The 20,173-nt window shown below is 39.7% G+C and overlaps 1 protein-coding gene across 1 annotated transcript in view; it reads right to left on the bottom strand.

Moving 5' to 3' along the window:
* The window catches only part of rngtt (RNA guanylyltransferase and 5'-phosphatase), a 79,460-nt gene that overhangs the window by 59,052 nt on the left and 235 nt on the right, over positions 1-20,173 (bottom strand). Inside the window, exons 2-6 of the mRNA XM_079214616.1 lie at positions 20,071-20,159; positions 15,880-15,955; positions 14,606-14,858; positions 12,405-12,514; positions 9,571-9,672 (exon numbers count right to left, since the gene is read on the bottom strand). Coding sequence (XP_079070742.1) covers positions 9,571-9,672; positions 12,405-12,514; positions 14,606-14,858; positions 15,880-15,955; positions 20,071-20,159 — 630 coding nt within the window. The remainder of the gene's footprint in view (positions 1-9,570; positions 9,673-12,404; positions 12,515-14,605; positions 14,859-15,879; positions 15,956-20,070; positions 20,160-20,173) is intronic.

The raw sequence follows: 20,173 nt of genomic DNA, 5'->3' as shown, positions 1-20,173 counted from the left end.
AACTGTAGGCCAAAAAACAGGACAGGGGAATTGTACAATGTCATTCCCACATATAGAATCAAACATTAAAAGGTGTGACAGCCTATTCTATTCAAAACTCAAATGCCAGGAAGCAGTCAAGAAAGGTTCAGCTTTATGTAAATGTCTTCTGACAAGTCGGCGCAACCACCTGGAGACAACCCATCATGAGCGTTTTAATTCCCCCTCATGAAGCGGACGCCCAGCTGTTTTCTGCTTAAGATTAATATATGTAAAAGAATTTCCAGTTCCATGTGATTGCAGCAACTGCAACTTGAATAAGGTAACACATCGCTCGGTAAAGGTGTTCTTCATCTTTGAGATAAGTAGATGTTTCTCATTTCTTACACTGTAATTGTGTTAGACAGGAATATCTTCACAGGTGGTATGGACATGAGGAATGATCACAGCGAGTTTTAATAGAAATATGGGTATGCGAGTGCTGTTTTAAGACACATCTGTGCTTTACCAATTAGAGGAAAGACATCCTACAACTTTGAAATACCTTTTTTCAGAAAAGAATTGGTAAGTATTAGCTGCAAAAATGGCTAGTTCAAATATGTTCTGAAAAACTGTCCTTAACCCAAAGATAATTAGTTTACAACAACTTAGAAAAGCAGCAAATCCTCATGTAAAAAAATTAAATAAAAAAAGGCAGCGCATACTTGGCAGTTTAATTGATAAACAACTTAAATAACTACTCGATTACCTTAATTGCACCCAATACATACACTAAATGACCATTTGATTGATCGACTGACTGACGGTTTCAAGTGAGCTTCTCTGGTGAGGCTGCTGTGAGCTCAGGCTCATTGTGAAAAACTTGACTGTATAAAAGTTAAAAAAAATATATTAGCAATCTGACGGCTTCATTTCACACCTCCTATGAACCCAATTACACTTTGTGGGCTGCCTGCTGCTCTTTAACACAAAATACCAAGTGGTAATAAGCAGGATGAACTAATGTCCTAATGAGCAACTGCAGACCTGCTGTGTTTCCAAAGGTTAAATAATACAATAGATGGGACTGGAAACAGAGGCTAATTATCTTGTAACTTTTATGGAATTTATGCCATAAAAATGAGTCAAAAGCTTTGATGGTGCACACACTTGATATTAAAACCAGCTGAAGGAATTCACACCTTCGAGGGAAAACAAAGTCTGATGACAGATTTTAGATTAATGACTTCCCAACTGACAAAGCTATGCATTTCTCATACCTGCTGTGACTCTCTATCATAATCACAAAGGGATTAGATGTAATACATATGCCATCAATGCCAGCTGGTTCAAAGCGGGAAACTTCACAAGCCGGCAACATTATTGTGTGTGTAGAATAATATACTAGCTGACAAAAGTCAGCTCTGAAAGCAGAATTTTACTAGGGCCCTACGTAGAGGTCATTTGTTTTCCAAATTCATAGTATAGAGCTGCAATTTGTTTCATAATCGATTCATCTTCTGAATAGCTTCTCAATTAAAAGCTTTGTATTTTTTAAATGCCCATCAAAATACCTCAAGAAGCCATGAAGACGTTCAAATTGTTTTGTTTGACCGACAGTGGACCTCAAAGTTATTACATTTACAATATTATATGACAAATCCTCACACTGGAGAAACTGGGACTACAGAATGTTTGGTATGTTTGCGAAGGGGAATACATTACTTGATATTGGTTTGCAAAAAATAAATAAAAGAATCACTTATTCTTATTCACAAATCACTTATCAGAGTAGTTGCCCTTTCTGTTGATCCACTTATTGTTTCAGCTCGGGTATCGTGTCACAATAATGACATTCAACTTCATTTATTTTTGAATGTAGATGAAGGTGAACTAAGGGCAGTTATAACAAGTTGCTCAAAATCATAGTTGATAATCAATAAAAATATTGGGAAAAGTGTAACTTTAATATTCGGCAGCAATTTGGGTTCTCACATGAAAAGATGTTTCAAAAGGGTTTCTGTACAGAATTACACCGCAGAGATGACACAAAAGTCTATAAATAACTAATCATAGTGTGTTTTTAGTACAAAACACAATTGACTGCATTTTGAAGACAGACACAAGACGGTGCATTCTCCTGAGAGGGCAGCTCTTTATCGCTAGGTCGCTATTATATTTCAGGCGCCGTGTGTCGTAAGATTACTATCGAACTTGACAGCACAATTTTTCCAAGATTTTTTTGATGAAGATTGTTCTCACACAAGTGAAGTTGGGTGTGGATGAGAGGAGAAGAAAACCATCAGCTTTAGAAATAGCTCGCCTTTGATTAAATGCTCTGCTTTTTGTACTTTTGGGAATAACTGCGTAGGTAGATGCCTCTCCCTTTTAAGTAAGTGTGTGATCATCGCAATAAGGGCTTTTGTTTTGGGGGTAGTGGGCTGAGAGTCTGGACATATAACCTAATTATTTCCATTACACTTGAATGCTCCTCAAGCAGACTCGCCAATGAAAGTTGTATCATAACCCTCAACACACTGTTCAGATAAAAGAGAACGGTGGAGGGCTCGGAGCGATGACTTTGAACCCGCTTCCCCCTCCGGTCATGACAGGAGGGAGCAACAAAACACAAGCCTTGAGTTTTGTAAAATCAGGCACGTCCAAAAGTCCTGCAGAAAAGGAAATAATGGTGAGTGGGCCAGATAAAGCTGCACTTAAGCGTCCGGGGTGGGAGTGGACACAATGAAAGCATTAAAACGACATAAAAGCATGAAAGGCGGGGAACAGGAAATGCCTGCATGGCTCGGTTTATGCAAATTGCCACTGTCAAGAAGATCCTATCGTGAAGAAGTGTGGGGGGATATCTTTTATCCCAGAAAAGGGCTGTGTCTGAGAAGATCAAACAGTGTGTCTGAACAGAGAGGATCTGTCAACCAGTGAGGACACCACAGGTCTGAGCTCAAGTGGTTACCCTGCCGTCTAATTGGCCAGTTAGCCGTAGCTAACGCGTCGAGTATGTTCAGAAGAAAGCAGAGGGAGCCCATTAGTGCGGTGTCAAACCCAGTGGTCCTTTTCGTCATCTCTCCCTGAAATACACCATATTTCCTCTCAGGACCCATCGGAAAACATTCAATCCAATGTGCTCCTTTATTCCCTTCCGGCCTACTCTCTCCTACTCTTTCGGTCCTCTGATGGGTGCTGTGAGCCTCAGATTTCATCCTCATCCAGCCCCCCCCCCCCCCCCCCCCCCCAGCACTTTAGGCCTAATGAGGCACAGGCGGCCAATGTGTCGGCTTTGCCAGTCTAGTCCTGCAGCATGACTGACAGCAGCTGAGCTCCAGGGGAGGCCCGAGATCAGATCCAGCAGCTTTGCACATCATTAGTGGTGCGTCAATGAGCAGGACTGCTCCGTTAGACCCAGAGCGTCCAGGTTGATTTCTCATTTAGATAATAGAGTTAAGAATCGAAATAAAAAAGATCCACCTTCCCATTTTGTGGAGTACATACTGCAGATGACAGATACTATATTATTGTGTTAGATGTGGTGCTGTTCTGGAGTTTTTTGAGTAAGTTAGATACAGAAAGACAACAAATTGCTCAAAGTCTAATTGAACTATACAGGAAATTAGTTCACCTCACATTTGATAGGTCCCATGCCTACTATCAGGGATCTCACCCAACTGCACCTCTGTTGACAGCCCTGTTTGGGACCGTCACATCCACTGTTAGGAGACAGTCCAAATGCTTCCCATAGAAAAGACCCGCAAAGCAGCTGTGCACTTAATCGGAGACAGAAGTAAGAGCTACTTCCCTATCGGGGCTTTCTCAAATAAAATTGGGATGCTTCGAAGCTTCAGTGAGAAATATTTGAGGGTATTCAAAGCGTTGAAGGTACAATGACGAAAATGAAAACTGAAGCGATGACTTTCCTCAAACCTGCAGTCATCATTCATTCATACATATATATTGGACTTTACTTTGCTATATTGTCTAATGAGGGATGAAGACAATGATTTTCCTTTTTATTGAAATGAAAATGGCGACAAAATGGGCAAAAATTCAATTATAGAGATAAAACTAATTTGCTGATATGTCAGCCGTTAAATGAATGAACTAATAAATCGACTGCTCTCCTCGGTTTCAGTACCCGGGGCAGTGCCACACCCACACCCACACACCCACACACTCTTTACACACAACAAACAGTGCTCTATCAGTTTGAGAATAACTAATCATAATTCATGTTCATGCATAATGAATAATGTGAGATTACAATTCCTTATTTCATGGGCTATTTGGGATTTTGGGAGTAATGAATACATCATAACACATTTGGGTCAGCCTTGTTGGAAAGCATCCCAGACAGGGCCTTGCTGGTGTTAGCCGAGGGATCAGAACTGGCCAAAGCCAACATGTATTTTCATGGGAAATCAAAAAGCAAGACAAACACTGGACAGGATGCTAACCTAGCCTTAACCAAACCCTTAACCCAAAGAATATGTGAAACTACAGAGAAATAACATCAGAATGTAACAAAAGGCAGGTCTTAAATAGCCAAAGCACATATATCTGCCAATGAAGAGTGACAAATAAAAAGTAAGGGATGTAGAAAGTAACAAACCGTCTCCAAAGCCGAGTATGTGCTGAACAAAGCTCAACAAAACCACATTATTGCTTTTGCAACTTGTGTCCCAGTGGTTTCTTTGATATAAAGCATTACAGAAAAGATGAACTTGTGAATATAAATGTGCAGTAATGCAGTTTACAAATTACAATTTGCACTTTTGTAAAAGAAATTACTCATTTCTTTCTCATTGCCGTTTGGAACAGCAATAAGCAGCCAAAAGTTTTAGTTACAACATTAACCTGAGAGAGGGGAAGAGTTTTGGAGACAAGCCGTCCACTAAGAAGGGTTATTGACACAATAAACTAAGTAAGCAACAGAATTACAGAAGTAATGATGCTCTGAAAATAACCAGCCAATAAACAGAAAAGAATTTAAACTACATCAGGAAATCTAATCTGGCACATCAAAGTAAACATTGGACTATTGATTCCTCGTTTTAAAAGGAGTGACTGATGGGTTGTTGCTAGGAGAGGAAGTCGAGTAGGAAATTAAGAAAGTCTTTATCAAGTCCAATTTTACTCTAATAAAGTCCAAGTTCAGCAGCAGTGTTTGTTTAATGTCCCAAAGACATAATTGGTCCCTCTCCCTTGTCCTTGTCCTCTCTGGGGCTCAAACCAATCTGGCCCTGACAGAAGGCTCGACAACAAGCTGATTAAAAATCCAACACAGCCTATTTTTCTCCTCTTGGCAAATCCACTGATGTTGCTGTCCTTTCCGAAGCCCATTAGAATCCACCTCCTTGGCACGTAGTGACAGTTTATTCACTGTATGACTGGTCTGTGCATTAGAGCTCAGAAATGGTCCGATTTATTGTTTATCAGCCGACATTCAGTACAAATACGGATCGGGAGTCTCTAGGAGAGCTGAATAATCTTCGGCACAGGCAAGCGGAGTTTGTTCAGTCCTCTTGTCGCCATATTGTGCATTATTACCCCGTGGCAAAAGAAAAGGATGCAGTTATGCACGGAATCATCCACAAGGGACTGAGAGAACGTCTGTCATTACACGTTGTTGAAAGTCAACACATTTTGCTCACTTAACCCTTTCCTGCACAAGCTTTTCTTATCCTCACCCAAGTAACAATCGGTAAGAGGCAGGGGGTTTAAAATGTGTAACACATAAGTGAGGACCTCCGGCAATATGCAAAGAGAAAAATCTTTCCGGACCACCTTGGAGAGACAATTTTCCTATTAAAAATCCATTTCAGTTCTTAAAAAATGCCAACGTCAAGAAAGTAGGATATCTAATAAGAAATTATCTGCAAACTCTACACAACACATGGCAAGACTGACAAATTACACCGCAGCACAGCAACCAGTAAATCTCCTCAAAACTCAATAATATTATCTGATGCACTGAACATCACCCCCACATGCTACAGGAAATGTTACAGAATTCATACTTTTTGCATCATTAGCGATAGTTTAGAATTAATAGAGCAAAATAAATGGTGATTAAAAATGGAATAAATCATCTTGTATAGTGATTGCTCGTATCCACGGACCCCAGAAGAGCCCACATCCTTCTGACTCACTTTCACGCTGGTGTTTGTTGTCCATCAGTCTGAGTTATTGCACAGACTTATTGAAGACCAACAACTGAAGGACCCGTGCACGTTTAATCATAAATAAAAAAAACAAACATTTAATGATTTTTTTCTTTACCAAACTGTCTTTAATCATCACTGCTTTTGTGCCAATAGAATTTCACATAAAAGCCAAACCTGGAAGAAAGTCGAGGCGTATTTTGATAAATTAAAACACCATAGTGGTTCCGGTGAGGCACTGATAAGGTAGCAAGCTTTAAGACATTTTCTCAGCTCTGTAGAATAAAGTAACATCAAACCAGCAGCACCAGAAGAGACAACCCCTCACAGCTTTCAGCAGACAGCAGCAAGGCTGAAGTTGTGCAAATATTCATCTGACAACGCTGCGGCAATCCTTTCTGCAAGTTCCTATAGCCTTTGTCAGACATACTGTAGAGCCTGTGTAACAAAAAAGACACAGGAGACGGGCACCATACTGAAAAAACAGAAATAAAGACGATCAAAGTTCATCGTCTCCCAAATCACACTCTCCCGGTAAACACAATGAAGTTCTGAGGTTGTCTTACAAGGAAGGATATGAATAGCAGCTCAAAGTTTTTGTTGTGTGTGAACAAACTTTAAGAACTTGCATATATTCTATACACGAGTTTAGAATACATATTTATTCATCAGAAGAGTGGATGCAGCTCCAAAAAAAACAACATTATTGCATTGTGATCAAATAAAATCGCTGATCAGACACAACTTTTTATCTTGTTACACTTTACTGTTGTGCTGTGAGTGAAACTTAACCAAATCATATAAACATCTCCAAGTCCCCTTTTTTAACAGAGAACCAATTATCTAGAAAGATCTTACAGAGGTAGAAACAGTGACCGGCAGCAAGGGCTGCATGTATTAGGGCAGCAATAACATTACGTATGAAAGTATCCAAGAGAAAGGGTCCAAGCAGAAGATCCGAAAAAAAACAGAGTGTACCAAGACCCTCTCATCGACACACACACACACACACACACACACACACACACACACACACACACAAAATGACTTGAGCACAAATTGTTCTGGTGAGGTGGAACATTATGAATTATTATGGTGGGTGTTCCTGGTTGTGTAACAGATGGGCTAAAACAGAGTCAGAGCTCATATAGAGACAACTAACCATTCACCTAAACTCCAAACAAGATTTTATAAAAAAGGATAAGGCTGCGTTTTTCTATATTAGTCAACCAATTCAATTTAAATGACCAGAAGCAATAATGTGTTGCTGCCTTCAAACAGAACATGTGAGCTTGAGGTTGAGACGTGGAAATGTATGTTCATGATAAGCTTTGCATTCAAGTGATTAAGTCACGGAAACACCGCTGCAGGATTATCTTGCTGAACCAAACGTTTAAGCGTCATAAACGTGTGTTTGTCACAGAGCTTATTTTTTTGTGAAAAGCCAATAAAAAAAACCCAATGGAAAGAATCTCATTGGCTTTTTGACGAGAGTTCCCGTGTGACGATAACTTCAGGATCTGGCCTACAACAATACATCATTCCTGCAGTTCTCTATTTTGCAAGCTGGCGAACAAGTAACATAATGCAGAGAACGTAAAGGCATAATAATAGCAGATTTGATGAGGTCGTTGGGGTTTTTCCTCAGGAGATACACAATTACAAAACAAGACCCCATGTCAAGGCAGCATTAGTCTACTTCCTGACTTCACTCCCAGTCTGTCTCCCACCAAGCCTTCTTCTTTAAAAAAAACTAACAAACAACAAAACTAGTTGTAACTGCACTTGTTGGGGACTATTTTCAGCCGTGGATTAATACGTAGTGAGCGCTCCAAAAAAGATTTTGAGTATTGACTTAAAATAAACTACGGTGCCCACGTTAATCATAATGAGGGAACATGTTACCAAGTGCAACACTGTGACTCACTGATGGGTTGTTAATAGTTTTTGGAAACAATCTAGGTCTGTGGCACGGAGGAATAAGATATATACATCAGGTCCTGGCTACACTGGCAGTGTGGGATAAGCGGGATTACCAACATGTAAAAACAGAACACTTTCATTAATTGGTAACAGGACACTTCAGGGTTTAAAAAAATAAAAAATAAAAAAAAACACAGCTAGTCTCATCTTTGAGGAACACCTTTTGATCAATAGATTCATATAGTTATTCTGCATTAGAAAAAACATGTTATTTTTAAGTGCATGTGTTGGGACCTTTCTTCAATTAAGGAGCTTGTTGTTTTTTCCCATGTATTTTTGTCGTAATTGTGATTAAGTCTTAAATGGAACAACAAGAAAGGTGTTATTTAACACCCACAAACCCACACGCACTTCCTGAATTTGCTGATCTGGTTTTGATTATTAAAAAAAATAAGACTTTCTTCCATATGTTATAGGGTAAAAATCTGTATAGTAAAAACTTCAACTTTATATTTTACTGCTTGAATGTTCAAATGTGACGAGATCAAAGTATATCATCTTAACATAGTTCATATCCTGCAGTTGAGGAATGACTCATACCTCGCAGGATGCATACTGTGTCTCTCTCTGTTGCTCATGGCTAAAGAAATATGCCGTCACTACTCAGCGAGACTCTTCAAGTAGCTGGAGGGAAATTGGGGCCGAAAGGACAAGAGCTCCATACAGGAGAGGAAGGACGCAGCATCGCTCTATACACATTTAAGAGAAAAACTTTCTAAAAACACTCAAGCCTTTGCAGATGATGGCAGTCGTATACACACGCACATCTACCGCATCTTGGTCAGGGGCCAAATAGGTACTCTGCTGGTCTCACTCTTACAGGAAATTAAAGCAGCGATATGTAAAATTCTGAAATTGACTGCAGTCATTAAATATTCACCGGCACACTGCACATTTGCACCAGCGAGAGAGATACAGGGCTTCACAGCAGACTAGTGGAATAGTAAAATTCCCATTTACGAGCTCAACAATAGCGTCTGGCGACAGAGACGTAAACAGGAGAAAACAACAAATTAAACCCAGAGATGTGACAGGAAAGACACACTGCGTTATTGCACCTCTCATTCCAAATTTGGACGCAGACATCCTCTTCAGTCTGTGGCTCCATCAGTGAAGCTGTTTTATAAATCAGTTCACATCTAACCCGGCTTACTGAGCACTCTGATTGACTAGCTATATTGTACTGTAATTAAAATCAAATGAGAAACAAAAGTCCTGTTAGCATTCCTCTCAGTCTTCACTAACAAGACAGAGAGGTAAATTAACACCTCTGGAATACAGAACTGCTGGACAACTCCCATGCCAGTGCGTACGTACCGATTTTTAAAAACAGCCTAATGAATGGGAAGAGAAGCCAATCAGGTACAGGCAGAGACGCAAAGAGCGGTATACCGGTATCGACATGTGAAGACGAGGAGACATTTAGCGTAAAGAAAAGCATGGACAATAGACCTACCGCGTGCCATCAGCTTTCCAGCTGACTTTGTATGGATTCTGTTCCAGGAAATGGAGGTTTTGTCGGTTCATGGACACAGGCTGAGCACCAGGAAAACCGGATCTACAACAACAATGAACACACACATTTTACAATTGGGTTTCTAACGGAATTCCATTGCTGTCTTAGCTTTATGATTATTACAGAGCTCCAGATGTCTCCTAAGTCAGTTAGGCAAGTCAGTTAGTGAGGCAGCAGCGACACACTCTCCATATTTAGAAAATGTATGATAAGTTGAAAAAAGATACACGGTCTGTCCACATCAGCATACTCCTGCGAACAAGTTTGTGAGATGATACATTCAGCATAAATACAATAGAAGGTCCAGGTTAGTGTGATTGATCCTAAACATTCACGTGTTTAACATATTTAAGGTGAACTGTGAAATACACAGTTCATCAGACCCTTTTACAGGACCTCGATTGAATAGTTAATTTGGTTATTTTCCTCTTGAATTCATTAAATATTATTATAACATTTAATGAGTTGAGGAGAAATATATACATTCAATATTTTAACAAAATATCATTCCTACCTTAATTTGATAATCAACACAATTGTAAGAAGAAATATCTTGCATAAACTTTATCATTTCATGTTTCAATATAACCCAGGTGGGTAGTTGTTGCCAAGGCAACAACAAATGGGCATCCTTTTATGAAGCAGCTAGGGTGGGGACATTTATTTAATGGAAACTAGGCGTCATGTGAAGTGACAGGTATGAGACGCTGAATCTCTTTCAGCTAATAATCAAAAAGCAGGCGGTACAGAATCAGATACTGCAATATATTTCCATTTCATCTTTTCAAGTCGCTTCTACTGTGAGATAAGCAGTTCAATCGGGCTCCTTAGGCTGATAGTCACCCCTGGGTGATCAACACAGACCAGTACATCCATGTATACCAGGGGTGCCCACACTTTTTTGGCTCACAAGCTACTTTTGAAATGACCAAGTCAAAAAGATCTATCTACATTAATAATGGTAAATACCTATCTATTTTTATATATATATATATATATATATATCATTATTAGTGTATAAAGACACAGAGTATACTTTATATTTACAATATTGGCATCCCTTGCATAACTGCATAAACCCTTTATGACACAATACAGTTCTGTACATTTTTGGTCATTACATTTTACTCTGATGACTTCACTGAATGGAACCAGCAGGGCTGCATAGTCCGGACAGTAGCTGCTGGTAGACCAAAATGGTCTGCCTCTGACATCATGCACACATGTGCATGATGTCAGAGCAAGTCGGGATCAAGTCGGTCAACGCTATTCTCACGACAGCAAGGCGGGCCCCGATTTCAGAGCCAGGCGCCGCAGTAGCTCTCCACCGACTGCGTGGCGCAGTGCATGATGGGAAACGCCTGGCTGTCGCCACATCAGAGAGCTGATTGGCTCTCAGATTTGACAGCAAACACGTGTTGTAGAAAATACCTATTTTATGTGTAGTTGTAATACTTAATGCTCGATTGTTGACTAATAGTCTCATGTTTAATCTAAAAACATATCTTGTGTAGGGTTGGGTACCGAGAACCAACACGTCCGGTACCTACCGGACCGAAAAGCAACGCAGATTTCGGTGCTTCCTTCCGGTGCCTGAGCCGATTTAAATACTTTTTTTTTTACACTACTCTGTAAAGTTGCACGGTATATAGATACTAAAAAGGTAGCGCGGTGCCCGCACGTTAAAAACGATTATTAAAATAGCGCGGATCAGAGCACGCTGCTCTGCTCTCTGTTGTCCGCCTGCATGCAGAGCGGGGCTCGAGGGGGCGGGGCTTTCAGCGCTCACACACACACAGGGCGCGCACACAGAGATCGCTGGAGACACGAGCACGAGCTTTTGAACGTCCGTCCTCGGCTTGATGGAATAAATCTCTCCCAGTTGATATTAATGATGACGTGTAGTCCAGTAAAGCAGCAGTTTTAGGATCCAACAGTTTCTGAGTTCTGTTGCACACGGTCCCATCAGGCCACCTGATTGGACTGGTGTCTGTTCTTTTTTAAATATATATTTTTATAGTTTGAAGTTAAAAGGTTTGAAGCTGTAGTTTGAAGTGTGTTTTGTATGTACTTATTTATTTACATGTATAATATACTTTAAACAGTTAACAATATTGTTCAATTTGAAGAAAAAAAATTGCCTTGGCAATAAAAAAGTATCGGTTCAGGCACCGTTTAGGCACCGGTATCGTTTTAAAAGTATCGGTTTAGCACCGGTATTGGAAAAAACCCAAACGATACCCATCCCTAATCTTGTGTGTTTGATTTGAATACAAAATCTTATTTCTGCAACACATTTCAAAACCAGTAGTAATGTATTTCACAGGCAGACATAAAAAGAACAAAGTATGCAGCTAGACCCACATTTCTACATGAATATATATTTATAAACACATATGAATAAATCCAAACGTGAGCTGTAAACTAGAAGAAGCCTAAAGTTCGGAACTAACAGGAAGTCATTTTTGCTGTGACTTCCTGTGTGTACTCTGAAGTCAGCTGAAAACTGTCTGACTTGATCGCAGTTTTTTGACTACGCCCCCTGCTGCTCCCGCCTGCTCTCGTCTGGATTCCAGGCGAGGCGCAGCTCTTTCGAACGAGCCTATTCATTTGCACACTGGGAGCTGCGTTTTGTCGCTAAAGTTTTTTGAAAGATTTTTCTTTTTAATGGCATGCGATCTAACCGCAATACCTTCGCGGTCGACTGGTCGATCGCTAATGATATGTATATGTATACGGTACGTGTAAACAGGAGGGTAAAGAGAGGCTCTTACCGATCCCACTCGGCCATCCCCTGACACATTTTTTGGGTCTCTCCTAGTTTGGGTTGTGTTGTGACCTGTGAGACGCCTTTCACTGTGATGCCTTGCAGGAATAATGCACCCTGGGAAGTAAAAAAAGAAAAGAGAAGAAAAACACAAGCTTGAACTTGGATTGACAATAAAGAGACACTCATACCCTCCTACACATACAAGAAAAAAACAACATAAAATCCCTGTGATGCTTCATAAACAGCTGCTTCTTTGCTCTATGAATCCCTGTGTGCAGATACAACAGGTAGGAATATTACAAATCCAGTTTTTCTTTTGAACTCTACGCTTTTAAACCCTGTCTCACTTTACTCATTTTATAAATCTGCCTCATAAACCCTGTTCCTCTGCTTCATCTCCCTGGAAACTAGACTGCCGCCTCTCTCCTCACCCCCTCACTACCTTCACCCCTACACTCCTGTTTATGCAGATATCATCTTCTATCTGCTTGGAGCGAAACACTGACGACATCTGTAGCCCTCTTTTCTCTAATAGGAACAATTCTTGCTCATTTACCTCACTTCCTAATCTCACCCATTTCTCTTTTGACATGACCTTTGCCCCCTAAATCTGACAAGATCAGACTTGCTAACTGGTATAATATGATAATATACGCCAATTAGAACAGAAACAGATGTGTTATGATAATGTGTCACCACGGGTGCCCGTGGTGCATGTTTTTAGTATGATGGCTGCAGTGAGAGGAGAATCCCCATCATGGTCATATAAATCCTATTCTCCACCTTTCTATCCAGAAGGAGGTTTAAGTATTATGTCATAACGTGTGAAAATGCTGTTTGAAATCGCATTAAACAATTAAAAAAAGGAAAACTCAGCAGTAATTCAATTTGGTAAAGATGATTATTTCACTACTATTCATGAGCACAACATGGCTTATTTTCAGCACAGCTGAAATCATTATTGCGATTTGAATGTGTGTGTGCGTATATATATATATATATGATATTTTCAGATATTGATATATATATGTTTACAAATGTATCCAAAATCCCATATCAAAAAACAAACTGACATTGAAACCAATGAACTGTGTTTGACTGTGATGCTTTACTTGAAACCAAACTCTTCATGTGGAACAGGGGAGCTAAACATGAGGCGCAAAGCATTGGAACGATTAGTCAATTAAACAATTAGACAAACAAGAGTAAACTAATTGCAAGTGTTTTGATAATAAGTTATTTAATTTTTTCGAGCAGAACTGACAAACATTCTCTAGTTGCAGCTTCTTTTTTGTGTCCTATGAGATAGTAAATTGAACATCTTTGGGTTTTGGACTGATGTTCCGATAAAACGAGAAATTTGAAGCTACCAAGTTTGGACAACGGACATTTGTAGAAAGATATGAAAAGCTCATATCTTTAAAAACATATAATATTATACCAATTAGTTTATAATAATGCTGCTTCTTAAACATCTTAACATATTTCAGTGGAGTCCATCAGAGACAGAGAGCACCGAGCAGCAGAGAGCATACGACGGGCACCGATCAAATTAAACTTTGGATAAATAATTCAGTATTTCTAAATTACTTGAGCACAAAATGTTCCGGTGAGACTGAACTTATTCTTGTGGGTGGTCCTGGTTGTGTAACAGATGTGTGTCCACCGCGGTGTCTCTCGTGGCAACACAGTCGCGTCCACTGCAGCGATTTTACACACACAAAAATTGATATATGCAAAGTATTTTGAAGATTATATTGAAAACGGTCTGTTATTCTTTAATGCGTTTTGATGTCATCTTGGATTTCTACCATCCATGATGATAATGTCATCAGCTGCAGCTGACCACAAGTGTCGGTTACATGCAGTCAGGCCCTGTCCTCTTTTATTTCAAAATATCACAACTTTATTCTCGACTTCTCCGATATATATTGAATGTGCAGAGACTTTTGAACACGAGCCGACATCTTAAAGTAACGCAATATGAAAGTGTTGCTGCTGCTGCTGCTCTCTCCTCTGGCTTCTTCCCTATAGAACCGTCTAATGTGCAACTCCACTCTTAGATCTGACTCGATTCAGGTTCAATAACTGATAAATAAAGAGCTTCATGACTGAGAAGCAAAGTCTCCCTACAGGCCCATGTCGAGCAAAGAGGGACCAGCGGTACTTAACAGTCCATTTCCTGGAGCTCCCTGGAAGTCTTACCAGTTTTAGCTTCTCTTTCTTTCGTTTGCCATGCATTGACCCGGAGGAGCTGGGGCCCGACTCCTGGCCAACGGAGTTACCGTCGTCGTCCACTTCCCCGGAGTCTTCGTCGTCGAAGCACCACTCAGGGAGGGAGGGGGCCGGGGGCGCGTCCTCCTCGTCACCATAGCGGCGGAAAAGCTCTTTGAGGTACTCTCCCTTATAGATCCCCGGGGCCCGGGCCTGGGTGAAGGCAGCTACAGCTGCCTCGACGCTGATAAGAGGGAGCAAATGCAGACGGGATATCTTTTAAAAAGGTGTATTTATTTATTTTTATTGTAAGTGTAGTTTTGATATAGTTTTTTATGTTCCGTCTTTACTGAATTTCTCATTTGACCGGATCGTCAGAAAATCCTTACATTGGCGAAACCGAAAAAAGGATAATTGAGCAATTTTTGCTGAAATAAATGACAAACAGTTAATTGATTGATCAATGAAGTTGCCATTTATCTAGAGCGATTCATTGTTTCAGCTATGAATTACATTTTTTAGGGTTTTAGAAGGTGGGTAAGATGAAAGAGAAACGTTAAGACTTTCCTTAAGGCTTTAGGAAATACTGATGGCCATTTTTCACAATTTTCTTTCAATCTTATTTTCAGTTAATACAGGTTACACACTTAATGTTACCCTCAAAAGGAATAGTACATAACATAATGGCTAAGTATACAAACAAATCTGACTCAGACAAAGATGATGAAAATAATATTTAGCTGCTAAATGTTTAGTGTTATTTTTTTCCATGACTAGCCATATCCTAAAAAACATTGTACCCGTATTGATCATTTAATTGTAAAATGATGTTGCAACACGTGACCCTGGATGAGGGCTGTAAATGCTCTCAGAATATTCATTACACAGGATGTAGCGGGCGGGGGGAGGGTTTTATTCAGCCCACATGTCGACAGCTTCCAGGGATTCAGCCTCCTCAGACTGCTGCTCCACCTCTGACTAAAGACACATCCTCAAACCTCCTCTGCTCAGCTGCAGTAAATTATTTAACATCCCGGTCACCGCTAACCAGCCAGCTTCTTGGTGAAGCCCGTGTTGATTTGAACCGACAGTGCAACTTCTCGTGGCGTCACACATACAGAAACTACCAGGGGAAGACGGGATTATCAGATAAAAAAAAAAGACTGACAGGGGTGAGAGGTTATAAAACCACAGTGATGATGTAAGCTAGTGGAGGAGGGAGAGGTTGTGTTGTCGCTCAAGACAACTGGGAAATGCTCTCTTACCTCCAGTCCATCTTCTCCACCAGGTAAGCACACATCAGAAAGCCTGTCCGGTTGAAGCCATGCGTGCAGTGAACTCCTTCAAAAGAAGAAAAAATGTAAATAAGAAACCCTCTTTATATTTCATTTTGGGAATTATAAAAACACTGTCTTGGTAGAATGTGCAGGAAACACTACATCTTTTCCACGATCTGCACAATCCCATCCAATGTGTTCCCCCTCTCACATCAGCCATGTTTTGAGTTATAAACTCAAAAGGACTCACAAGCAAATCCTTCTCTCCTTAGAGAGCCGGAGATTGATTAACCATTCAGGGAGGTAAAGGGTGGATGAAATATGCGCTGGAAATGGGGGAAAGAAAATACGCTCTTTATTTTTAACCAAATTGTTTGTAAAGCTGCAAGCACAAACTGAAATTTGTGTGAAGAAATTCTGCCTCCAGGTGCAAAAAAAATATATTTTAGTTCCCCACTTCAATGTTCAGCTAAAAGAAATATATATAATAAATCTGTAACAAAGTGACCTTCTTCCAAACAAGCAGATGCACCGCAGGGTTCAAATTACACAAAATAAAACCATCCGACTGTCATATTTCCCCAGCAAAGGAAGTTCGCCTGGCAAAGCTAATGAAGATGAAATGAACTAACGTCGGAGGATGGGGATCACATTCACCAGCCCAACTGTCTAATTTGGACGTGTCTACCAGAGAGTCCACAGCGCCTAAATCACCAGCTGGCTAAAGACAGGAGGACATTGCAGAGATGACATTCACACATTCTTCTTCTCTGATGTTTGAGTAATTTGATTTGGAATCCAGTCAGCAGTCAGTAGACAATAACAGATCTGGACAGGGTTCAAGGATGGCAAAGTGAGGTACAGGAGAGCACCCTGCTGTCAATACTGTGAAAGTGCCACTTCTAAACCCATGTGGCCATGATGAGAATCTCCCAGGATGCCTTTAGGCACCATGTCGCAGTAGAACATTGCTCTCTTTCTCAAAAGGCAAAAACCAGCGAAGTAAGTCTCCAACTTGTGTTCCACTTCAACACCCCTCAGCCATTTAGATCTCGACACACCATTGTTATGCATTGTGCATATATGTAATGCACACTTGAATAAAAAAGATAAGCCCAGTCAATTTATAGTATAGCCCAACTCATGTTGGTCCTTTAGTTTGTTGATTGTGACCACGGTTCATTCCAAGCTAGACATTTGACTGAAAAACAAAACAAAAAGTTACCTGAAACCTATTTTTCAGTTTCTGTGTAGTAATTATATGTTAATAATACTTTCATTTTATATAGCGCTTCTCTAAATACTCAAAGACACTTTAAATGTTACTTATTATCTGAGTTCCACACTGATACAGACATATGCATTAAGCAATGTGAATGCGTTCCAAGGGTCAGTGGCTCTCTGCTGTGTTGGAAACCATTCACACATGCATGAAGACTGTTAATATTAAGTAATCAGCATTATATAACGTATGTCACAACTACTATTAACACACTTATACATATCAATAAGGTGAGTGGTGTTATATGCATCCCTTTACTGCAGTGTTTCCATGAAGTAAATAATTAAATATAGTTGAAACAACAGTCCAAAAACCTGCCCACATACACAATTTTGCCTTTTGAACCGAATGCATGTAGTCAAGGTTTAGGCTCGGTGCCTACTGATGTCCTTTCACCTCAAAATCACCTACACAGTGTTCACTGGGAGAGGAGTATTGTTTCTCAGGTGAAACTCCCACACACACAAAAAACAACCAACAACATAGTGACTTGCACGACACCGTCTTTGTTTTTGTTTTTTAATAAAAGGATGTTGGTTAGAGAGCCGTGCACTTTTGGAAATGTGCAAATGCCATGTGACGTTTGAGCAAACCATGGGACGGCCATTTGACCTCCAGCTGCTCCATGGTCTACTCTGTGACCATCAGCAGAAGACTGGATGTACTGGGAAGCTGTCTGATGTTTAAGAGTGTGACTATGTGAATATAAATCATGCATCTCTTGTCCATTTGCAACACAGAGTAAGGCTGCTCTCTGCTGGACGCATATATTGATGCAACCAACGGCACAGTTAGTCCTGCCCTCTATGGATAAACATTACAATAAACGTTTATTGTCGTCTTTTCACAAACTAAATCTAAATCCTGTTTTATCCATCATTATATTATTATCACAGGAAAAATGCCAATAAAGATAGGCCTTTCTTGACAATCTTGAAGTCTGTTTTAGTTAACCTCAGCTAATTTAACAAATAACCTTTACTTAAAAAGGCTTTTGGGAGAGAGTTGTTATGTTTATGAAAATGTTCTGACTGTCTTCACCATAGAAATAACATGTCTGAATCTTGAAAATGGGTATAGTTTACATTTAAGATAAGTAAGTATTTGCAAGTAACTAAATAAAAAATAAGAAAATGGTATTAAAGAAATGAAGTTGACAGAAATCACAGCCACCACAGTAAAACTATTATTCAGATACAATATGGTCACTGTGAACTCGGGCGTTTGAATGAACCCTTTAGGCTACAATTAGAAATATTTTGGTCACACAATAGAAAACCCGAAACGGTATTCAGAAATGTTCAAAGAATGCAGACGTGATACAAATTAAGCTTCTTGAATTTCAGTCACATTGAGGAAATCTTAATAAGTTGAAAACACAAAGACACGGAAAGAAACCTTCCTTGTTTCGAATGTTTAACTTGGAACACTAATGCAATCCTTAAAATATATCTGTAAATTAAAAATGCTGATTTTCACTTTTAGTCTGTGAGGACATCAAATGCATACTCTAGTACTGAACTAAATATTACTTAATATTTATTTTTAAAAAAATCTACTTTTAAGTTAAAGAGTTATTTTTCAGTTATTTTAATGTTTCAAAGAAATAAAAAATAAGTTTTACTTTCATTTCTGACATCATGCGCACATCCCTTATATAAGAAAGAAATTCAACAACCTGCTCCAGTGTCAATTTTCTAAGTGGGTGGAACTGAGCATTTCATTATTTTTAAATCTAAAAAAAAAGTTACATAAACAAAAGGTAAAACAGAAAAACAATGCAATCAAACCATCAAAGAGGTGCAAACATAGATCTAATAGTGCAGTGACAAGTATTGTTTCCTCTCATGTACTTCAGATTCAACAACACACACATAGTACAAGATACTGCTACTATTGAATATCTCTAGAAATTCACAGTCAGATAAACATCTCCGACTAATGGAGAAAATAGAAGAAGCACAAAATCAGTTATCGATTTCCTCCCGACTGTTAAGCTGTAGGGATGGGTATTGTTTTTTTTGTTTTTTTTTCGATACCGGTGCTAAAACGATACCGGTGCCTAAATGGTGCCTGAACCGATACTTTTTTATTGGCAAGGCAATTTTTTCTTCTTCAAATTGAACAATATATGAACTGTTTAAAGTATACTATAGATATAAATAAATAAATACAAAACACTTGACTTCAAATGACAGCTTCAAACTATAAACAATATATTTTTAAAAAACAGACAAAAAGCATCAGGTGGCCTGATAGGGACCGCGTGCAACAGAACTCAGAAACGGTTTGATTCTACAAACTCTGCTGCTTTACTGGACTACACGTCATCATTAATATCAACTGGGAGAGCTTTTCTGAACCAGACGGTGCTGCTCTTGAATTCGGCAAACACCAACTGAACCGAGGAACAAACACGTCTCCTAATAATGTCACTTTGTGTCGAGGCTTGGAGCGTTTCTCAGCCGGTGTTCTTGCCGGTCAGCTACGGTTTCTCCGCTCTGACGTTGACTTCCATCAGCGAAACAGACGTTTCTAGCAGGAAGTTGCGAGTTTAAAGTTCGTGAGTCTTTTCCCTCTCTAGAAACTCTGCAGCTTTCTCGTCCAGCTTCCAACGTTTAAAACAGACGTTTCCTCAACGAGGTTTGGTGGAGAAAATACAGCCAAACTTGACCTTTTGGCTTTTTCTCTGTTAAAAGGTTGATGTTAGCTAGATACTGTAGCTATACAACCTGCTGCCAGGGTGGACTCATCAGAGTAGTGTAAAAAAAGTATTTCTATCGGCTCAGGTACCGAAAGGAAGCACAGAAATCTGCGTTGCGTTTCGGTACGGTAGATACCGGTCGTATAGGCAGCGGTTTTCAGTACCCAACCCTGCCAAGCTGTGCCTTCCTTACCTATCAATTCTTCAGGATTCTTCTCGATGAAGTTTTCACAGAGCCGGATGAACATCGACGTCGTCTCTTTGGAAGGGGATTCTCCGTGGCTAAAACAGAAAGA

This window comes from Taurulus bubalis, assembly GCF_910589615.1.
Source record: "Taurulus bubalis genome assembly, chromosome: 3".
Lineage (NCBI taxonomy): Eukaryota > Metazoa > Chordata > Actinopteri > Perciformes > Cottidae > Taurulus > Taurulus bubalis.
Note: the sequence above shows the minus strand (reverse complement) of the source record. Positions and strands in the feature narration are given on the sequence as shown.